The following is a 19,263-nucleotide window of genomic DNA, read 5'->3' as shown; positions in this document are numbered from 1 at the left end:
ATTTGCTCTTTGGGCCCACAGGTTCCTTTCTAAAACAATCAGTAGTTTGGCATGTATTTGCTTAATAAAACCTCGAAACTAAATTCCCCTTTATCCATGCTTAGGAGCTTTATCCAGTATACTTGCTTTCAAAAATACTATTGACAGGATTTTCTACAAAGTTTAAACAGTGACACTCCTATCTGAAGGCACAGTATCCACCACTATACTCTAATGTGCTTTCTCAGGGAGTCCTGTTTTCAAAGAAAAATGTCATCCCTGACTCTCTGTAAAACAAAAAATTAAAGATGCTTAATCCTCAGGAGATATTTCTAAACTATAAATCTGGAACAGACAGTAGCGCCTCAAATTAGAACCAAACTTGATCCTAAGCAGGGCTTGTTTACACAGATCAAAATTCTTAAATCAGTTTTTATTTCATCCATTCAGGCACCTCAAGTCCTAACCCAAGGGGCAAAAAAGTTCTCATAAATATATCTCCGGCTTGTTATTGATATTGACACACACACACATTTCAGCAGTTCAGCATGCTATTTCCCATGGATTCTATTCAGCTGCCTTGAAGGATCTCACTTATAAGCCTTGGTACTCCTCTCCTGTAAAGTACACAAAGACATTTTGTTCTGCTTTCCTGCAGAACAAAATATTCTCACCTATTTGTTAGTGGTGAAAGCCAGGTTAACATGCCATCATGCTCATTACCTTCATCTTTAGGCTTTTTTTGGACCTAGCCATTAGAGTCAGTCATTAAAGAGATAATACAAGTATAATTGAATTTTAAAAGATATTTTAGACACTCAACTGTCTACAGTTCTTTGAACTCCAAGCTTGCCTGTCTACACCCTGTATAAAATAGATAGTAGCTCTCTTGACAACTAGAGAACCAGAAAGACAAACACAACAGTGTTGATGGAGCATTCTGACTCCAGATTGATATCCACATCACACAAGCTGTACCAATAAAAGCAAACCACACAAAATAATAATTTGTAAAATCCTCTAGCCATTTCTAGAGGGCCTTTTAAGTATAAAGTCCTGCATTAAGTAGAATCTGAACTTCAGCTCCCCCTATGTTAAATCCGAATCATGCACTTTTTGCTACACCATGGGGAAGATATGAATATAAACACCTGAATACTCCAATCTTCATAGTGATGGGAGATTGATAAGTTCCTTAGCTAAAACAAGAACACTAACACTTCCTTGCCTTAGAGTATTTTGATAGATACAATGAATGCCGTTGTATCTATGAATACAACGGGATATGAATAAGTATTAAAAATCAAGCCTGCATCATTTGGGAAATGATATTACAGATGCTTAAAACACTTCTTCACAGTTTGAAGAGCTGAGAAGTTGCATGAGGACAGTTCTAGCAGAAAAAATCCTCTTTTTTACCTGATTTTCTCTCATCTAATGTGTACTCAGAGCACATTTTCTTGTGCAGCTGGAGGCTTTGTTACAGACAGAAGGACACTGCTTAGTGTAGCCAGTGTTTATTGACTAACTTTTTTTTCTAAAGATGAATTTGGAAAATTTCCCAGATAATACATCTGCCCCTATTACTTGCACCTTGGAGTGTAAGACCAGCTAGGGAGGTAGTGAGGACAACTGCATTTATTAGCAATGATAAACTGATCAATCTTTTCTGGATTAACAGTGGGAGTTCCCAGACACACCGAGAAGTATCTGTCTGCTGACTGACATATACAAGCTGGCACATTTTTGTGTCAAAAATGTACACAGCTGCACGCACACTAAGCTGTTCCTCCATAAAGCACAATTGCCCAACTGCCTTGTCTTCACAGATTGGTTATAAGAGAGGGTCTCAACAACAAAACAACTGAAGAGTGCAGTTACAAAATATTTTCATTCCCTTAAGTGTCCTGTCTTTCTAAACTCTCTTGGACTTGCCATCATTTTTGTAAGAAGGACAGATGATCTACTAATAAAAAAACTCCAGATTAATACTTCTCAAAAACTTTACTGAGTTGCCAAACCAGAATTACGATTTTTATGTACCAAACACAGACTGAGTGTAACCTCATCTCAGTCATTACTAGCAGGATGTCTGGACAAATTTTCTAGTGTGTTTTAGTTCTAGGTTGTCTCCCAATACTCTGATTAATAGCTGGTAGAAAAGAAAGAACACAATCCAAAGCTATGATAAATTATATTTATTCATACAGTCATCAGCCATCAGGTGCCAGCATGGAGAGAGTTTTATTTTAACATCTTTTCCCAACCTGTCTGTCCAAACTCTCTCAGATCACCCCAGTCATCACAATAAACTTTATTCAAGGCATCAGTCTCAGCTTACGGAGCACAACCAAACCCCTGACTGAATCAACGCCTGGGTAGATTGGTGTTGGGCTTGCTTGGTTACAAATAGACAGGTACGTTAACAATCCCAATTATAACACTGTCTTCCCCCACGCTCTGATGAGAAGCATGAAATTCAGTGATACTCATCATTCTTTACCTGTCTGATTAAACTATTTAACTGTACTACAGTGATTGGGCTGACTGGAGTTCCAGTGATAAAAACTGCAGCTCTCAATTCCTTTGGTGTTTACATCATCACAACAGAAGAAACATATTAGAGGTTTTTTGCTAAATACACAATAAAGGATGCAAACTTATGTCAGGAAAACCATCAAGCAATTGGATGAGGAAAGGACCCAACAGCTGTTCCTACAGATTCCCACACAGAGACAGGTTTTGCCAGTCAACACGGCGTCAATATTTAACTAACACATTATCACTTGTTATTATTATTTGACAAGTAAGCACCTAGCCAGAAAAAAAAAAAGAAGTCATCTTCAACTTTGTTTTTTTAAGTCAGATCCACTGAGTGATCATAGAGAGGCAAGAAGCTGATTTCTATTTTAAACAAAACCTGAACTTGCACACACATACTTGCAAGTATCAAGATATCTGTGCACAAATATTCCTGCCAGAATTACCTGTGGTGACCCCAAAGACAAGGGCATGTCAGCTAAGTGTTCTTCAAATCTTCAGCATTCTTTTGTGTGTCAGCAATGCTGCATGGTTTTTTGCAGTCCTTATTTCTCTTAACAAACAAGTACCAGGTTAAGTTGTGTCACTGTATGGTGTGGCCTTAGCACCAAGCTAACGCTTGCTCTTATGGTTGCCTAGATTCATTTTGGATTTCCCCCTGCTGCTGTCAGTCTCTTCTTTTAAACACTCACACTTCATGAATGCCCACGCATTACCTCATTTACAGACATCTACGACATCTCAAACATTCAACCAAGTTAATTTTTTTTCAAAAAACATACAGTCCTATGTCTTTGCTTTATCCCAGAAGAAAAGACATCAGCAAGTGATGAGAATTACAGAATACAGATGTGATGACCCACTGTGGGTCATCACAAAAGGACATAAATCTGCTTTAAGAGGAAAAACTCCCAGTTCCAAAATAAGTAACTAATAAAAAAAAATTTTAAAAAAAAATACCCAAAGGCCCAGAAACAGCAGAATTCTGTGAGATTGGCAGGACTTTTTCTTTCCTTGACAAAAAAACCAAAACAACACAACAAAACAAGATCACAACACAAATGTTCTGAATATGAAAGACAGACCTTTTTGAGTGCTTATGCAACCTCAGGAATCCTCAAAAAGATACCAAATAAAACACACCTTAGCATTCACAGTAAACTAATTAAAAAGTTTTTATCCTGGAAGAATAAATAAAATCTATCTTACGTTTACAACTCAGAAATTAGTCACATTAAATTAATAAATTAAAACCTATACATTTTAAAATAAAAATTAGATAGGACATGATAATAAATGGTAAAACAAATGCAGAGTACAATTAGTACATTTTGTAAGTAAACTCATTTACCTGTAAAGTAAGTATTGGTGGGGAGAGTGGAACTAGCAAATCTGTAATACCCATTTCCGGGGAAACGGATCCCTTTCATTACTTCTGTGCTAAACGTAGCCAAAGATGAATCCATCCTTTCCACTTGGTAGATGGGAGAAGGCCCATTAAGCTCTTCAGGTTCATCCCAATATATCTTTACCGTTGTGCTGTTTATTCCTTCAACACGAGGGGCATTAAGTTTTCTTGGAGCTGTGGATAAATAAAAATTGTCTAGGTATTTTTATCCATAATACTTGGGAAACTAATTATTGCACATGACATAATTTTTGCAAAACGTCCTGCTTCAGTTTCTGATCATCTTCAGAATAAACACAAACAAAAGCTTAATTAGAGGAGAAAATAAAAACCAAGAAACATGTTTAATCTTCATAAAAACTTAGTTTCAATTGCACAGGAAATACACTTTGTTTATTCAAGCTTTTGATAAATGTTTCTACTGTTATATCCAAAATATTTTTTTCCTGATCTTTAAGAATATGAATCAGCATCTCCATAAAAAGTATATTTGTATTCCTTCCTTGATCAGCCTCTCATTCCATACTCACTGTAAGTACGTATCTGTATGAACTTCACAATGGATGTGAGGGAAAAAGTAAAAAAGAATCTGAATAGTTAATTAACTCTTGTTACATCTCAGCATGGCACATGACAACATGAGTCTTTTGTCACTGGACTTATCCTCACAAAAAGGAGCAGAACAGCTGTCTGAATACTGAAGGTTCATCATGTGGTTCTCCTATGCACACCAGACATTAGCATGTATTCAGATAACAATTCTTCAGTTCAAGAAAATGATCCTCTCTAACTTTTCTTCAACAATACTGGTGCACAATAAGATGCCATACAAGATTGTTTCCATGAAGGTATTAACATAAGATAGTTTTATGTTATTAGGATGATCCTCCTACCATTAAATTCAATACTCTGATAGTCTTTTGAACATTCTGATAGCATTAGTAACTCTATAGCTGAGTTATTAACAAGACATATTCCATTTTTTTGTAAAATACTGTACAGTAAGCCACTGGAGGGCAGCATGTTTGGATAATGGTTCAATGGCCATACAGGTGGGAAAGAAATGGACCACCACTGAACCAATAAAAGACATCATCTGGAGAAGTACAAGAACATTCTACTATGTATAGAATCTATATACATCTTATCTTGCCTTTTTTCTTCCCCTTTTTTCCCTGATAAAGAAAAGGATTTAACAACAGAAACTTCATTTGTACCCAGGAAGCGAAACACAATGACAACTTGTAAAAATTACTTGTTCCCATAATGACACAGTAAAGAGCAATAAACGCCTTTCAAGAACAATAAAACCCGAATTAAAATATGGGCCTTCAAAATCTGACATATTACTTCACAGCCCAGCATTGTACATAGCATGAGTTCTTTGGAGAAAGGAGAGATTGCTCCATTTAAAATGAATTAATAACATCCTTTTAAATATTCACTCATTTCCAAGATCATTAACATATTTTTCATTTTTCTTATTTGCTGGTAGCATATTACTTCTTTCTTTTTCTTTTTCTTTGTCCCCCATGCCCCATAACTTGATAAATATTCTTCTTGGAGGATGCAAGGAGTGGGGGAACTGGGAAACTGCCAGTAGCACTATGTGCTGTAAATTCCTGCTTAGGTATCATTTATGACTTCACAATCTAATTAGTATCTCACACGATGGTAGAAATTTACAATGTCAAAATTGAAGTAATGCAGCGTGAGGTCATAAGCTTTCCTGAATAAGTAGGGCATAGCACTAATGAATTGTGGTATTAATGCACAAGTTTAAATAGAAAACATGGCTTAACAATCAAAACTTCACCTTTGAGGGAACTAGCATACGTCAGCATTTTAAATGAGAACTGAAGAGGTTGAGCCCTCCAGTTCAGATTACTGATGGCAAAACAGAAAAGCTAAAATTCATTACTTTTAAAACGCATCCAGCTGACTAGCACTCATGACAATAACTATATCTGCCTTTAAAGTCTAGTATTAATAAACGGCAGTTACTTGGACCACAATTATGGCATCTCTGCTACCCAAACCTGAAGCTTTTATGGGGCTTATGCAATTAACTACTTAAATGCATCGTAACACTTGCTTCTCTGACAGGGAAGTATTGATTTTTTAATCATTTTCAAGTCTCCTCTAGCACAAATAAATGTACTACAGTTACAGTTAATGCACTGTGTACACGCATTAAACACTGGCATGACACAATTTATTATTTTCTGATATATGGAACAGAAGACTACCCTTTCAGAAAGTAACATCCTTGCTTTGACATTAGTATTTAAACTACAGTCTCGTAGATGCTTGAGAATTCTTATGCATCAAGACAGCAGAAAACTGTATAGAATGGGTTACATAAGTATTAAAAAAAAAAAAAAAAAGAAGAAAAAAACAACTAGCAAAAATACCCAAACAGAAAACCCAACTGCACACAGAAACAGACAGGACTTAAAATAAATCTGTAGCACTAGCACAGCAGGGTACTAAATGCTGAAATTAAAAATATTCAAGACTAAAAGATACAGTATATATTTTCCTAAAGGTGTCACTGTGGTACCTGTAGCAACTTTCCGTAAGATGAATCAACTATAATTTTACCTATTTAATTTTTTTTTAGTCACGTTCTGTTAAGACACATCTGTCAAAATAATGAGCGCACTGCATTTTAGCAGATTCAAAGTCACATTTTTGTGTATTTTAATTATGTAGTTTTAATGTCTTGCTATATAATACATATTTAATATATTATAAAGCTAAAACAGTATTTAAAAGCCCATGATTGCTGCATGCCATTGTGTAGCAGAGGGCAGAGAAAAGACCAATAAAGACAGATGGTCCATACAGCTTATGTTAAGTCATATACCTAAATATAGATGTTGCTACACAGGTTATTACAAATAAGCCTTTCCCACGTGTTTATGCACACACATGTACACAAAAATGAAGTTGGTAAGTAAAGAGCAGTTAATTTTGTTTTGTTTGAAATAATATCATTTTAGTTTTAGGCTCGAAGACAGATGCCAGCATTTCACTCTGAACAGATGGTAATTCCATCTAATAGTGCATCTCTGTATTAGTAAGGTCTGTTGTGTATACAAACAGTAATAAACACTAGGTAAGGATCAAAATAAATTTTAATTGTTGACATTAAATTCTGGCAGCCATGGTTCTAAGGATACAATACTCCTTTCTCAAGTCTGTCAGGTTTACTAATACAACTGCTAAAGCTTTTGTATACTCTGCCAGATTCTTGTCCCAGGAATAACATATTTACACTGTGGCTAAATTTTACAGGCCTACATATGTTTGAGTAACTCCTGTTCAGCACACTGTAGGTAGGTATTTGTGTGCTCTTCCACTAAAGCCTTCAATTAGACACTCTGAATAGTTCAGGAAGACAGTATAAAGTATATATACAAAGTATACAGTTTTTAATTATTGTTAAGTTGAATTCAAAATGCATACGAACAACTTAAAACATAAAAAATTGGTAAATTTGAGGACAAAAATTTACGGAAAATACATTTTCTTTTCATCTTGGAGTGCAGGCAAAATTGCAGGCAAAATTACAAGCCTCACTATGAGTCATCCATTTCATTTTTGCTACCAGTTACTAGTTCAGTGGACCCCAAGCCTGCTATTGCATTTCTGGTATGTTCTCTTTTTCTGCACTTCACGATAGTATCAGTCATTTCAACAGTGAGCGAGTCAAGTAATAATGCTCATGTCTTCTGACAATATTTTGAAATTTTAGGAGATTCTTTATAGAGTCCATTTTGGACTGTTTCCCAAAAAGAATGATACCCACGCACAACGGACACCAAAAGAAAATGTAGTAACGTGGATATTTTGCAATCATATTTCTTTTAAAATAGATGTAATACAGTGTATTTTTTAAAAATCATGAAAAATATATTGCTTCCACCATATGGGACAACCAACGACTCACCAACCGATTTAAGATGCAGCATATTGAGCTGACCATATGTTACAGTGCTGTTGAATGGCTGAGTGATTCATGCCCGTCACATTCTAGTATATCAATTAAAGCTCCTTGAAGTCTGCATGATTTGTGTCTCTGTTATTAAACCCTGCTAATTCATCCCACTTACACATCTGTTATAAATCTCTAGGAGTGCTGCATGATTCATGGCAATCTGTGAGCATGGTACAGCAAATTCTTCTCCTTGTAATTAACAGTAAATTGTTTTACTGCCATGCAATGAATTTTTCAGTTATATTGCAAATGAACTCCTAAATGCACGGTTCTTTCCTAAGAACTGACTTATATTATTAGGCAATTAAAAAGTATTGCTCTGAACCAAAAGCTTTTAATCAAGAGGAATGCAACTTAAACACAGCTTAAAAACCTTGCAAATTTGACAGAGAGGGAAAAGAACAAGCTGAGCTGTTTTGAGCTATTTTCTGAAGTATAATATGTGGTTGGTAGGGTAGAGGAAACAAGTAACTTTTGCATCCCTACTAATTTCCTGAAACTCAAAGAGCAGTTTAACTACAGCTTGAACACTTGGCAAGACAAGTTTGAGCAGATTCTATTTATCTCAGAAGTTACTTAAGTCATCTGTCATTACGAAATTTCTCAGATTACTTTACACTTTTCTAATTGTAAAACAGCGTCTTTATTCTTGAAATAAATAATTGGATAATTAGCCAAGTTGAATCATCAGAGGATTCCAGTGCTGCTCAAGTGTTCTTGTCAAAGGTGAAGCAAATTCATTTCAGCTTTGCCTCTGTAGCTTTCTGAAGAGGCTTTGATTTTTCTTTCCTGCTACATTCTTGGCAGCAGCCTCAAATTCATGAGTCCATACATCAAGTCAGTAGTTTAACAACAAATGAAATTAAATTCAAAGAAGGGAAACTAATTGAAGGACAGTAACAAAAGTGTTTGGTAATGTGCTTTTTAATATGGCATGCCACATTTGCATGATAATTTTTCCTTTTTAGCATGGAGCAGAAAGTGACTAGCTTAATGAGGGATTATTCAAGACAGGAATGAACAAAATGCATTCATAACTAAGAACAAAGATTGTATTATGAAACGGAAACAGGCAACTGCCGAGAAGTAACTGGATGATTGGTTTATGCATTATGAATAAAAAGGTAGAAAAATATTTATATTAGTATTCACTAATGACTATATATACAAGATTGTTGTAATTAAAATTATAAATTAACATATTAAGAGTGCTTGTTTAATCACTTTAGGTCCTATTCACAATGAAGAGACTTATGTACATGCATGCAAAACAATCTGTGTTTCCAGGCCAGCAGCAAATGGCCCTCGTATTTCTCTTCTGTAACAAAGGAAAATATACATTACTTACTCCCTATTTAATGGGTATCGGTGATTTTAAAATTGAGGCATAGCATTATGTAGAAAAGCAGCCTATGACAGGCATAAACAAATGAGGCTTTTGAAAAGGGCTTGCACCAGACCTTATTCATGAATGGAAAAAATGGACAAATTACCCAGATTAAAAGGGTAATCAAAAAGAAAACGACATCAAGAAGTGTAAGACAGCCCAGAATTACCCCAGCAAACCCAGAGGCAACTCCAAAGCCACCAAATACAACTGCTTGAGAAGTCTGCCAAGAAGCCAGATGCAGCTGGTGCTGGAAGAATATCTTCTACAAATTAGCTTCTGAACCCTGTAATTGCCATCAAAAGCGAAGGATCGGGAATACAATGTGCTGGGGTAAATGGCAGCGATCACAAAGCCATACTTTGCTGTGTCTTAAAAAGTGCTTTTTAAATGAATTTAAAAAAAAATTAAGGGCAAAGGAAAGACAAACTTAATTACAAGAAATAAGCTTAGTCACATAGTAGTTAATGAAACATATCTGTATAGATTGTTTAAGGCACCCTTTGACTATATGATTTGAGATCAGTAGCATAAGCAATTGTACTAGTCCAAGCACTCACACGGCTCATTTCATCCTGTTGAAACCTCAGAAATTGCAAGGAATAAAGAGGTGTTTCTCTGCCTCACTGAAAAATTTTGAAGACATGCATGTTTTGTATTGGTAATTCATAATTTTATGCAAATACATTGTCACGAAAAGACACCTTTAAAGGATCGGGTCTCTCACTGGTACCAGCTAGTACAGTTCTATAGATTCCAAGGGACCAGTTCAGAGTCCTACATGAGGGAAAACCAAAAAGCAAAAGCTTCTTTTGAAATAATAATAATAAAAAAGCATAAGACCTGGTAAAAACAACAGGCTGCATGCCATTCTCAGACAGGAACCTGAATATGGCACAACATGAAGAAAGGAATAAAGTAAAAATTTTCTCTATGTATTGAAATGAAAAATGTATAATTACTGTCCAATATTCCTTTCAGTTACACACATGCAGTTCCACTTAATGATCTTGGGGTAGCAAGGCAAGAATAAAGTTCAAATTGGATTCCAAATTTTCAAAAAAAGTATTAACAATGAACTTTCTCCTCATCAGCCAAGGATTTCAATAGAATATGCACGATATTGCAGTGCATAAAAAATATTTCAAATACTGCAAGGCTTTTGGAAGGTGCATCATCTCAACTTACCATTTAAAAGACTGAAAAAAAGTATGGAATACTTAATCATTCCAATATTTAAAAGTCCACTATTTATGTATTTGTATCTGAATAGACCAAACTGAGGTTCTCTTTCTGTCCAGTCACCTTCTCTTTGAGAAAGAGAGATGGGTAATTCTCTTCTTCTGTTATCTTTATATGTATGTTTTGATCTGTCATCCCAATTCTGAATTTACCACATAACATTGATCTTCCAACACGTTTCACCATTCCCAGAGCTGGTCACGCGTCAGGCATAACTGTTCAAGTTCTTTTATTTAACACACCCTCCTGGTTTCATATGCATTTTAAGACCTTCCACTCAGTCTTTCATAAAATAACTCCATTCTTAATAAGTTTACTTTGTTTGCTTCCTCACTCTCCCTCCTCGCATTCTTCTGGTTTATCTTCTTTTATTACATTTACAAATATCATTGGTGTATGTATTGGCGAGGAGGAGTTTTTTTGCCAGTCTGACAGACACGAGGACATATGGTCGATTTTAGTTTTCTTTCACTCTACTTTTGCAAAGCTAGTCATGAGATATTCCCAATACAGATGCCTATGCTGAACCAAGTTATGTTTGCTTCTGGATTATTTTAACCAGTTATACTGCAGAAGACTTCTCACTGGAAGATCAGCAAACTCTTTCTGATGCTTCTGCTCCCTTGGGTACTATTCTTAAATTCTGCTCCTGACTGCAGAAGTCTCTTTTCTTCGTCTTTTCAATCTTATCTCAAAACCTCTTACTTTGCTCCTCAGCACTTTCGTTTCTAATTATTTCACGCCCTTGTTTCTGCCTTTGTTTTTATTTGATGTGTTACACTGTACTAAAACCAAAACAAAACCAAACAAAAACAAAAAAGTGGCAAGAGAAAAAGAAGAATTATAGATTTTTAAGAGTATCCTTTTTATAACTAGTCTTCAGATTAACCTAATGGATATGAACAAAGTTTTAAAATTACTTGCGAATTTTAGTGGCAAATTTTAGAAGCCATTGGCAATTCCAAAAAGAAGCCCTTTGCTAACACACATCAGTTGTGCCAAAATCACAGTCATCAAGGTACCCATCAATTTAAATGGTCCATGTGATAAATTAGTATACTCCAGAGATGGAAGGAGTGGAGATGGTTTTCCATTATCCTCCTGAGGATCAGAGGAGAAGAATGAGTCTAACTTCGTATAACCTCTAGCCCAACTTGGAATACAATTCAAAGCTCCTGAGTTGTGTTACGATGCAAGGGGACCATCATGCTGGAGCACATTTCAGTCAGGACTTCCTCCAAAAAGCTCCCTTTGCCAGGGCATGGAGGGGGACTGGTGTCCAGCCAGGAAAGTTGTCTCTTTGCCAGGAAGACATTCCTTCATGAAAAAGAACTCACCAACAGTCCTAGAAAGGCAATTTTAATTTTATTTTGCACCATTCTGTGATAAAAAAGGATAGTAATGGACTAAGACTCACAAATTACAGGGACTGGTTTCTCCTAACTTTGTTCCAAATTTTAACTCGCTTTGACTATCATCATGTAAGTAATGCTTCTTTTAAATTTTCTTTGGAAACAGTTTTACAGAACTTCACAGAATGAAACACACACAAAAAAAGCCCCAAACTGTATGGATAGCTTAAAATAAATTTCTCCAGAAACAAAAAATGTGAATGGTGGAAAATGAAATGGCATGCAAAATTTAAGGTTTTTATTTTTTAGTTTGCCGATATTTAATCCATTGCAACAACATGCTTTACAAACATAAACGAAATCTGATACAGGACTGATTCTTTTCTTTCATGGCTTGCAGGAAAAGGCTTCACTGCAAAACAGCTAATAAATGGGGACATGTCTGCTATGCTATTTTGTATTCTCCTGTCTTCTCTAATGTGATAGGTCTCTAAGTATTAACACAACCAGGGAGTAGATAGTCATAAACAAGCTGTCAAGCATAACTAAGCTATTGTTTCTGAATCTTTTAATAAATGTATAAATGCAAACTTGGATCATTTGTAGTAATAAGGTGTGCTGTTTAGACGATGTTTGTTTCCATGGTTATCAGCACAGACTGAAACACCATTCCTTGCATGTCCATGTAGTATGGGATAAAGTCATACAAGTAGAAAGCTTTGTATATGGCCAGCCTTCCACTTGAAAAGAAATGGAAAGACAATGAAATAAATAGACAATGAAGAACTGAGGACAGACTAGAGGCAAGATCCCAACAGTGGAAATTTCACTTCAGTTGATGTATATAAAACTTCCTATTTATTGGCTCTGGATAACTCCTCATTCCCTATCTGGGAGCTCTTATATCTCTTCATTGATTAAGTAGAAAAACTTTGGTGGAATTCAGAAAACACAAATATAGCCCAGGGAGTCTAGGAAAAATTTTGTACAGCAGAAAATTTCAGATTTTTTCCTATGGGAGACCAAATTACATGAGAGAGATAATTTCAAATATCATCACCACAACATCTATATGACAACACTACTAAGTGGTTAACGTTTCTAGTTAAGCATGTTTAGCTAGTATCGTAAAAATAATTAATGTGTTTTAAATGCCTGTACAAAATGGAACCACAATGTTAAGTAGTCAGCTCTCTTCAGATGACCACCAGTATATGTCACATAGCAAGGATTTTGAGCCTGTATTTATAAAATTAAAGAACTGTAATGACTACCTTGTTCCACGAATAAAGAGGCTTGTAAAGCTGATTTTCCTAACAGTTTCTCTCTTAAAACTCTCTTGATCCTGCAACAGTCCAAGAAGTGAGTTTATGCCAGTCCTTTCTTCAAAGTAAATACAGCCCTTCTCCATCTCTGTTCTGTATTGATGGTTATTTTCCCTGAAATCTGTAGACAGCTGATACCTTTGAAATCCATGACAATGTGGTTGAAATTAACTCAAAGACTGAAAATTTATTAAGGTGCACAGGAACATATATAAAGTTTCTTTAGCACCGTTTCCATAGGAAAGTGTGCGTATACATATCTACAAAGCAAAATCCCATAAATCTCAGGGTCTAAATAAACATTTTCAAAAGAGCAGACCCAAAACATGTATGGTGCTTTTGATATAGACACACAAATACACTATATACTTAGGTTAAAAAGAATAGAAAAGCCATGCAACTCCTTCTTCATGTGTTAAGCAAGGCATTGGCACCACAGCTATATGTCCCCTGTTACGCAAACATGACATACACACTGAAAAACCCCAGCAACAAATCAACAACTTCTTAGCATCATAAATGAATGAGTGGGTGCAGCCACACTTATGTACACTCACTGTTTAAACAAACAGGAACAAAAAATACACATATCACAACTTGCAACTGAAAGAGCAGTACACAAAGCCTACTGCCATAATAGTGTACCTTAAACCTCCATTGAAAACATTTTGGTTTTAATCTGTCAAGATAAACAAATAACAATTAAGCAAGTCACTTTGTATTAATACAACACCTACCCCTGTCACTGTGCATCAAACTACGATCATCATAATAGTATTCATTAGTAAACTGTGTGTCAGCTTTGCACTTTGCTACAGATTGTTTCCTTACCAGCTGCCAAGGTTTGCCCCATGCCTGGCTCACTGGTTACACAACCAATTTGATTGCAGAGAGTAACAGTAAAGTTGTACGTCCTGTAAGGTTTTAATCCCGTTGCTACATAGGAGAGCTCATGAGCCTCAGCTATATGCAAAACCTGCAAAGCAAACAGATTGGAAGACAACAGTTGGTTAATAATATTTCCATTCCTGCCAATTGATGACACGTTCACAAATAAGAAACTTGTCTCTGAACTTCCACATTCCTTTATTCAGATGTGGAAAAGCCTGAAAAGACCAACTGAGGGAGAGGATTATTTTGGAGAATCTGAACAAGCTGGGATTTAGGTGATCATACTTCCCATCACACTGTTTTATGAGGTAATAAGCCAGTTCCTGAGTGGATAAATGAGGAAACAAAGTTATTGCCTCATAAAACTGTGTGGTGGTGCAGTTATCACTACAAACAGTGCAGCTACAATCGAAATGACAAAAATGACACTATTAAGTTGTGAAATCTGACCACCATTGGAGGAGTGACATGATTAGCAGGCATTAGGAGGGAGGGGAATAACTAATACCTACAGACATTGGCATCTGCTTTACTTTAACATTATTACAAACTATCAGAAGGAGGAGAACTGAATAAACTGTAGCATTTTAGATAACTTTGTTATCAGATGGTTCAAATGAAAAATCTTGCAAGTCTGTGACCAGAAGCACTTGGCATTTATGTATTGTTACAATAACCCCAGGAGCAGTAGTATCCCTGCTTCATAGGCAAATAAACTGAGGCCCATCCGTGGTACTACTGAAAGTCAAAATCAGCTCTGAAGGAGAAATTCAGTATCAGAGCACCAGGTTCACTTTCCCATCCTGATTACTTATCATGTTTCTTTGTTCATTCCTAAGCTTTTGGCTTACTACTAGTGCCATGATACTTCTTTACCAACCCCAGTCAAACAAACAATACAACGGTATTTTAAAGTCACATATTTTGACTTCTTAAAGCTGTTTCTGGTATTTCAGGTTTCCCCACTTCAAAGATAGTCAACTAAGAAGTTGGACAGGTACCTTCTTAATGACAGTGTAGATTCCTACAACACAATTTGGCTTTAAGAATATGAGCAAATATAGCAAAAATACAGAATCAGTACCTGCAAATATCAAGATAATTTACATGTTGTTGTAAATTATCCCTCCTAATTTTGAATCTCTCCCACTACTGAAAACAAGTCAGCTCAGGAATACAACTTAAAACCTAAAAGTAGTGTATAAAATTACAGAGCACTCAAACTGGTAGGCGGAAAAGTTAGATCAGAGAATATACAGCAAGTCAGGGAAACAATTCATCAGACAACCTCAGAGGACATCGGACTTTATCAATTTTAATATTACCAGTTAGGAAAAACATCATGCAACTAACAATAATACCTGGGAAAATGGTGGCAAGGACCTTTGTTCAATCATTAAACTGATGCTGTAACCCATCACTTCTCCTCTTGCTAAATTATCTTCTGGTTTTTCCCATGACACATTGAGGGAATATGGTGAAAGAGGGAATACTGATGGAGATGGCATGAATGCTGGGGCTGAAATAAAGTTAATATAATAATATTTATAAAATAAATGAGCAATGTGTATAATGCAAGCTTTCTCATTGTACTTGTAAAACACCATTTCAGACAATATTTCTTTTCCCTTTTTAAACTTTATTTTCAAGTTTAGTTGGAATTTTCATCTTCTATTGATAGCACATAAAAAATACTTCACTCATCATTCTCCTGTTTTCTACTCTGGCTGTGAATGCAGAATAAAACTGCCTATGTCTTCAAAGAAATACTAATCAACACTACAGTCTAAAACCCTGTAGCAGGCAGGAAAGTACATACAGACAAAAAGGTCTTGAAGAAAAACTTCATGCAACATGGGAAAAAACTGATAAAAGCAAAAAGTGTTCAATACTTCAGCATCTTAAAAGCAATTTTGTTTGCCAGGCCAGTTTGAAATTAACATGTCTCTCACTTCTTACAAAACAGTTCCCCTGTCTTCCATAGTAAATCTGTTAAAGGATTGTTTGCACTGCAGTTAAATCCCCACCTGATTACTCTGTAATAATAGGATACCAACTCATAGCACTTCTGCTACATACAAACAACCACACTAATGGACCTCTTCCCAAATACAATTTAACACTTTTATAACATATAGTATTTAGGAACAGATAAGCACAAAGACTCATTTTGAAGGAGGAATTAGTTTAGCCTGCTGTTTTGCAGGAGCAAATGTCTGAGGACATGATTTTCAAGCTAACAGCAAACAAACACATCAGTAACATAACAGAGATGTTTAATTGCAAATCATAGGCTCTATCAGTCTGAAAATCTTAGATTTCTACTGAAAGGATTTAAATAAATTGCTGTTATTTCAAATAATATGTCAAGTGGCAAGCCCTTTAGAAAATCTGAACAGAAGGGTCACTATAAGAGAGGCTGCAAACTAGTTACACTTCAGAAAAAAGGGTCCATATTATGACACTTGGCCTCCATAAAAGCATATGGAAAGGAGTTAAAGCTCACACTGCCTGTCTCAAACACTGTTAAAGTCACAGAAGGACTTTGCCATGAGATAAACACAGAAGAGTGTAATAGGGTGGTGCTAACTCCAGGCCTGGAGGCAGCAAGATCTGATTAGCTCAACCTGGTTAACAATCCAGACAAAAATTCCCACTGTGGCAAATTGTAAAGAAGCAACTGCTTATACACATATCACCAGTCAAACGAAGATATGTTCCAAGTTATGGGACAGATGGCTTCTGCACCCATCAATGACCACCGAAGTCCCACACGAATATGCCTCTATGGATACCTAGAACTTGGACTATGAAATAAGCCACCACAGCAGGAACTTGAGATAAAATAAAGGCAGTACTATTGTTGGGTGTTATCTCAGACCTAGGTGAGAGGTTAACAAAGCTGAGGGAGAAGAATGTGTCACTGATACAGAAACGCAGAATTTACATGCCACAAGGAAAGCCAATTCAGCAACGGTGCTGAAATCAGCTCCCACTGGGTAAAAGGTAATTCCGGTAGGAGGAGATCACGACCACCAACTCGTGGCCCACCGACCAAAGAAACTCAAGAGAAAAACTGAGCATGCAGACCAATTAGCATTAGAAGACAGGGAGTGATTTAACCCATAGAATAAGAAAACTCTGTAGCCAATAAGCATTAATTCCTTTGTTTGGTAAGATGTATAAATAGTGAAAAGTTTTGAATGACCTCAGGGCCCCCACCACTGAGAAGCCCACAGTAAAGAAGGACCAGTGGGATGCTGCTGGATCCATAGGTGGTGACTATCTTCTGCTTGATCTCTCTCTCTCCCTCTCCTCTTTTCCATTTCTTTCTATCTCTTTACCTCACATTTATTGTTAAATAAAATACATATTATTGACTTTAGCATATGGTTGTGTTTGTACCTTAATTTGGGCAGAGGCATCTCTCACTAATTGGGTCTTAACAAAAGTTTCAAGCACTATACTCCTGAAAAGGTAACCCTCTCAAGTTCTTCAAATTGGGACACTGCTTGGTATATTTTATAATCTTGTAGTTTAAATTTTGGGTTGATTGATATGGATTACTTTCCTCAACACTATGATTTCATGGTGAAGAAAATGTTTTTGCTTAACATGCTAAGTTCTGACATAATCTAGCCTATCTTTAATTAGATAAAAACGAGAATTTGTCCCTACCTGAACCACCACTAGACACATTTTATTGAAAAAAAAAATTAAGAATACATGCTAATCTAGTTTTTCCTTTAATTTCTATCAAAGAAATTCAAACCAGTGCTTACCAGCCTCTCCTGTTTGTCCTGATATCCAGTCTGAAGATATGCTACCTGCCATGTTTACTGCTACCACATAAAATTCATACTCTGTAAATGGTTCCAGATCAATGACTGTGGTACTGGTTTGCGGTGGAGCCAGAGCATTTTCATTAGGAGACTCCACAACTGGTTGAGGACTGAGCCATCCACTGCTTTGGAAAATACGAATTTCAGGGGGAAGAAAGTTCCCAGCTGGTTTTAATTTTTTTCTCATGTAAAGTTCATATCTTATAATTATACCTAGAGAAAAAAGTAAGCCAGAAAAACTAATGAATTTAAATGACTTTATAATAACATATTTAACGAGCTATGAATCAATCAATCAAATTCAAAGAAAATACAGCATTAGTAGGTTTTTTCTTTTCTGCTATTTTCATCCAAATGCTATACTCCCTGAAACAAAATCACCTTTTTTTTATTATTTTTAAATTATGAGAAGGAAATTTTTGAGTGACATTTTAATCCTAATATTTTAGAACATTTAGAACAGACTACTGGATAGGAGATAAATGTGCATCATGTATGTGTTGGGGTACGAAGCAATACACGATCTAGGCTGGATCATGGAAGTAGTTTAACTATAAGAATAGGTTGTAAGAAACCTGATCGGAGATTTCCAAAATGGTAAAAATGAGAGATATGGCAAAGCCAAGAGATAATTACCATAAAATATATATATTTGGGGCTGTATTCATGCACAGAACTGGAGAGGTTGCTTGGGAGAAACAGCTTCTTTCTTTGTCTTTGGAGAGACCAGGAAATCTGACCAGACATCAAAACAAATAGAAGAATATTGCTTAAATCTGCTTGTGCTGGCCATTAAATGCATGTCATGGCTATGGAGTAAACTATGAGGAGTGTAAGACACACATTGAGGGACAAGCGCTAACAGCAAATATGACCTGCATTGTAGAAACTGCTCCTCTAAATGCATAGTCATTCCTGTGTGGGCATTAATCCTGTCTAACCTGGAAGTGGCTGGAAAATGAGATGTTTGAAGTAAAAGCTGAGCTACTCATAGACAGATGCCCATTTTATGAACAGATCAAAATGCTTGTTTTCACATGCACAAATACTTGTGCAAGTAAGTGCAAGTTCACAAAATTCCATTGCACATATATTAAAAGATAGTATTTACCAATAAAATCTGTGGCATCACAGAACTATCCTACAACAGCTGCGTTCTCAGTTTCAAAATCCTAAAATATTATTACACAAGTTAGACCAGAAACTCTTGGCAATCACCTAATCCCTAACAAAGTTATACTGGTAATAGAATTAGTTACTGCACATGACGGATGGTTTCAAAAACAGACTTCT

General features: G+C 36.0%; 1 protein-coding gene across 1 annotated transcript in view; it reads right to left on the bottom strand.

The window, feature by feature from the left end:
- Positions 1-3,863: 3,863 nt before the first annotated feature.
- Positions 3,864-19,263, bottom strand: part of LOC116783687 (usherin-like) — a 99,287-nt gene continuing 83,887 nt past the window's right edge. The window contains 4 exon segments of the mRNA XM_032681426.1: positions 3,864-4,102; positions 14,069-14,213; positions 15,490-15,647; positions 17,911-18,183. Of these exon segments, the coding sequence (XP_032537317.1) occupies positions 3,864-4,102; positions 14,069-14,213; positions 15,490-15,647; positions 17,911-18,183 (815 nt within the window).

Source organism: Chiroxiphia lanceolata, chromosome 3, assembly GCF_009829145.1.
Source record: "Chiroxiphia lanceolata isolate bChiLan1 chromosome 3, bChiLan1.pri, whole genome shotgun sequence".
Taxonomy (NCBI): Eukaryota; Metazoa; Chordata; class Aves; order Passeriformes; family Pipridae; genus Chiroxiphia; species Chiroxiphia lanceolata.
Note: the sequence above shows the minus strand (reverse complement) of the source record. Positions and strands in the feature narration are given on the sequence as shown.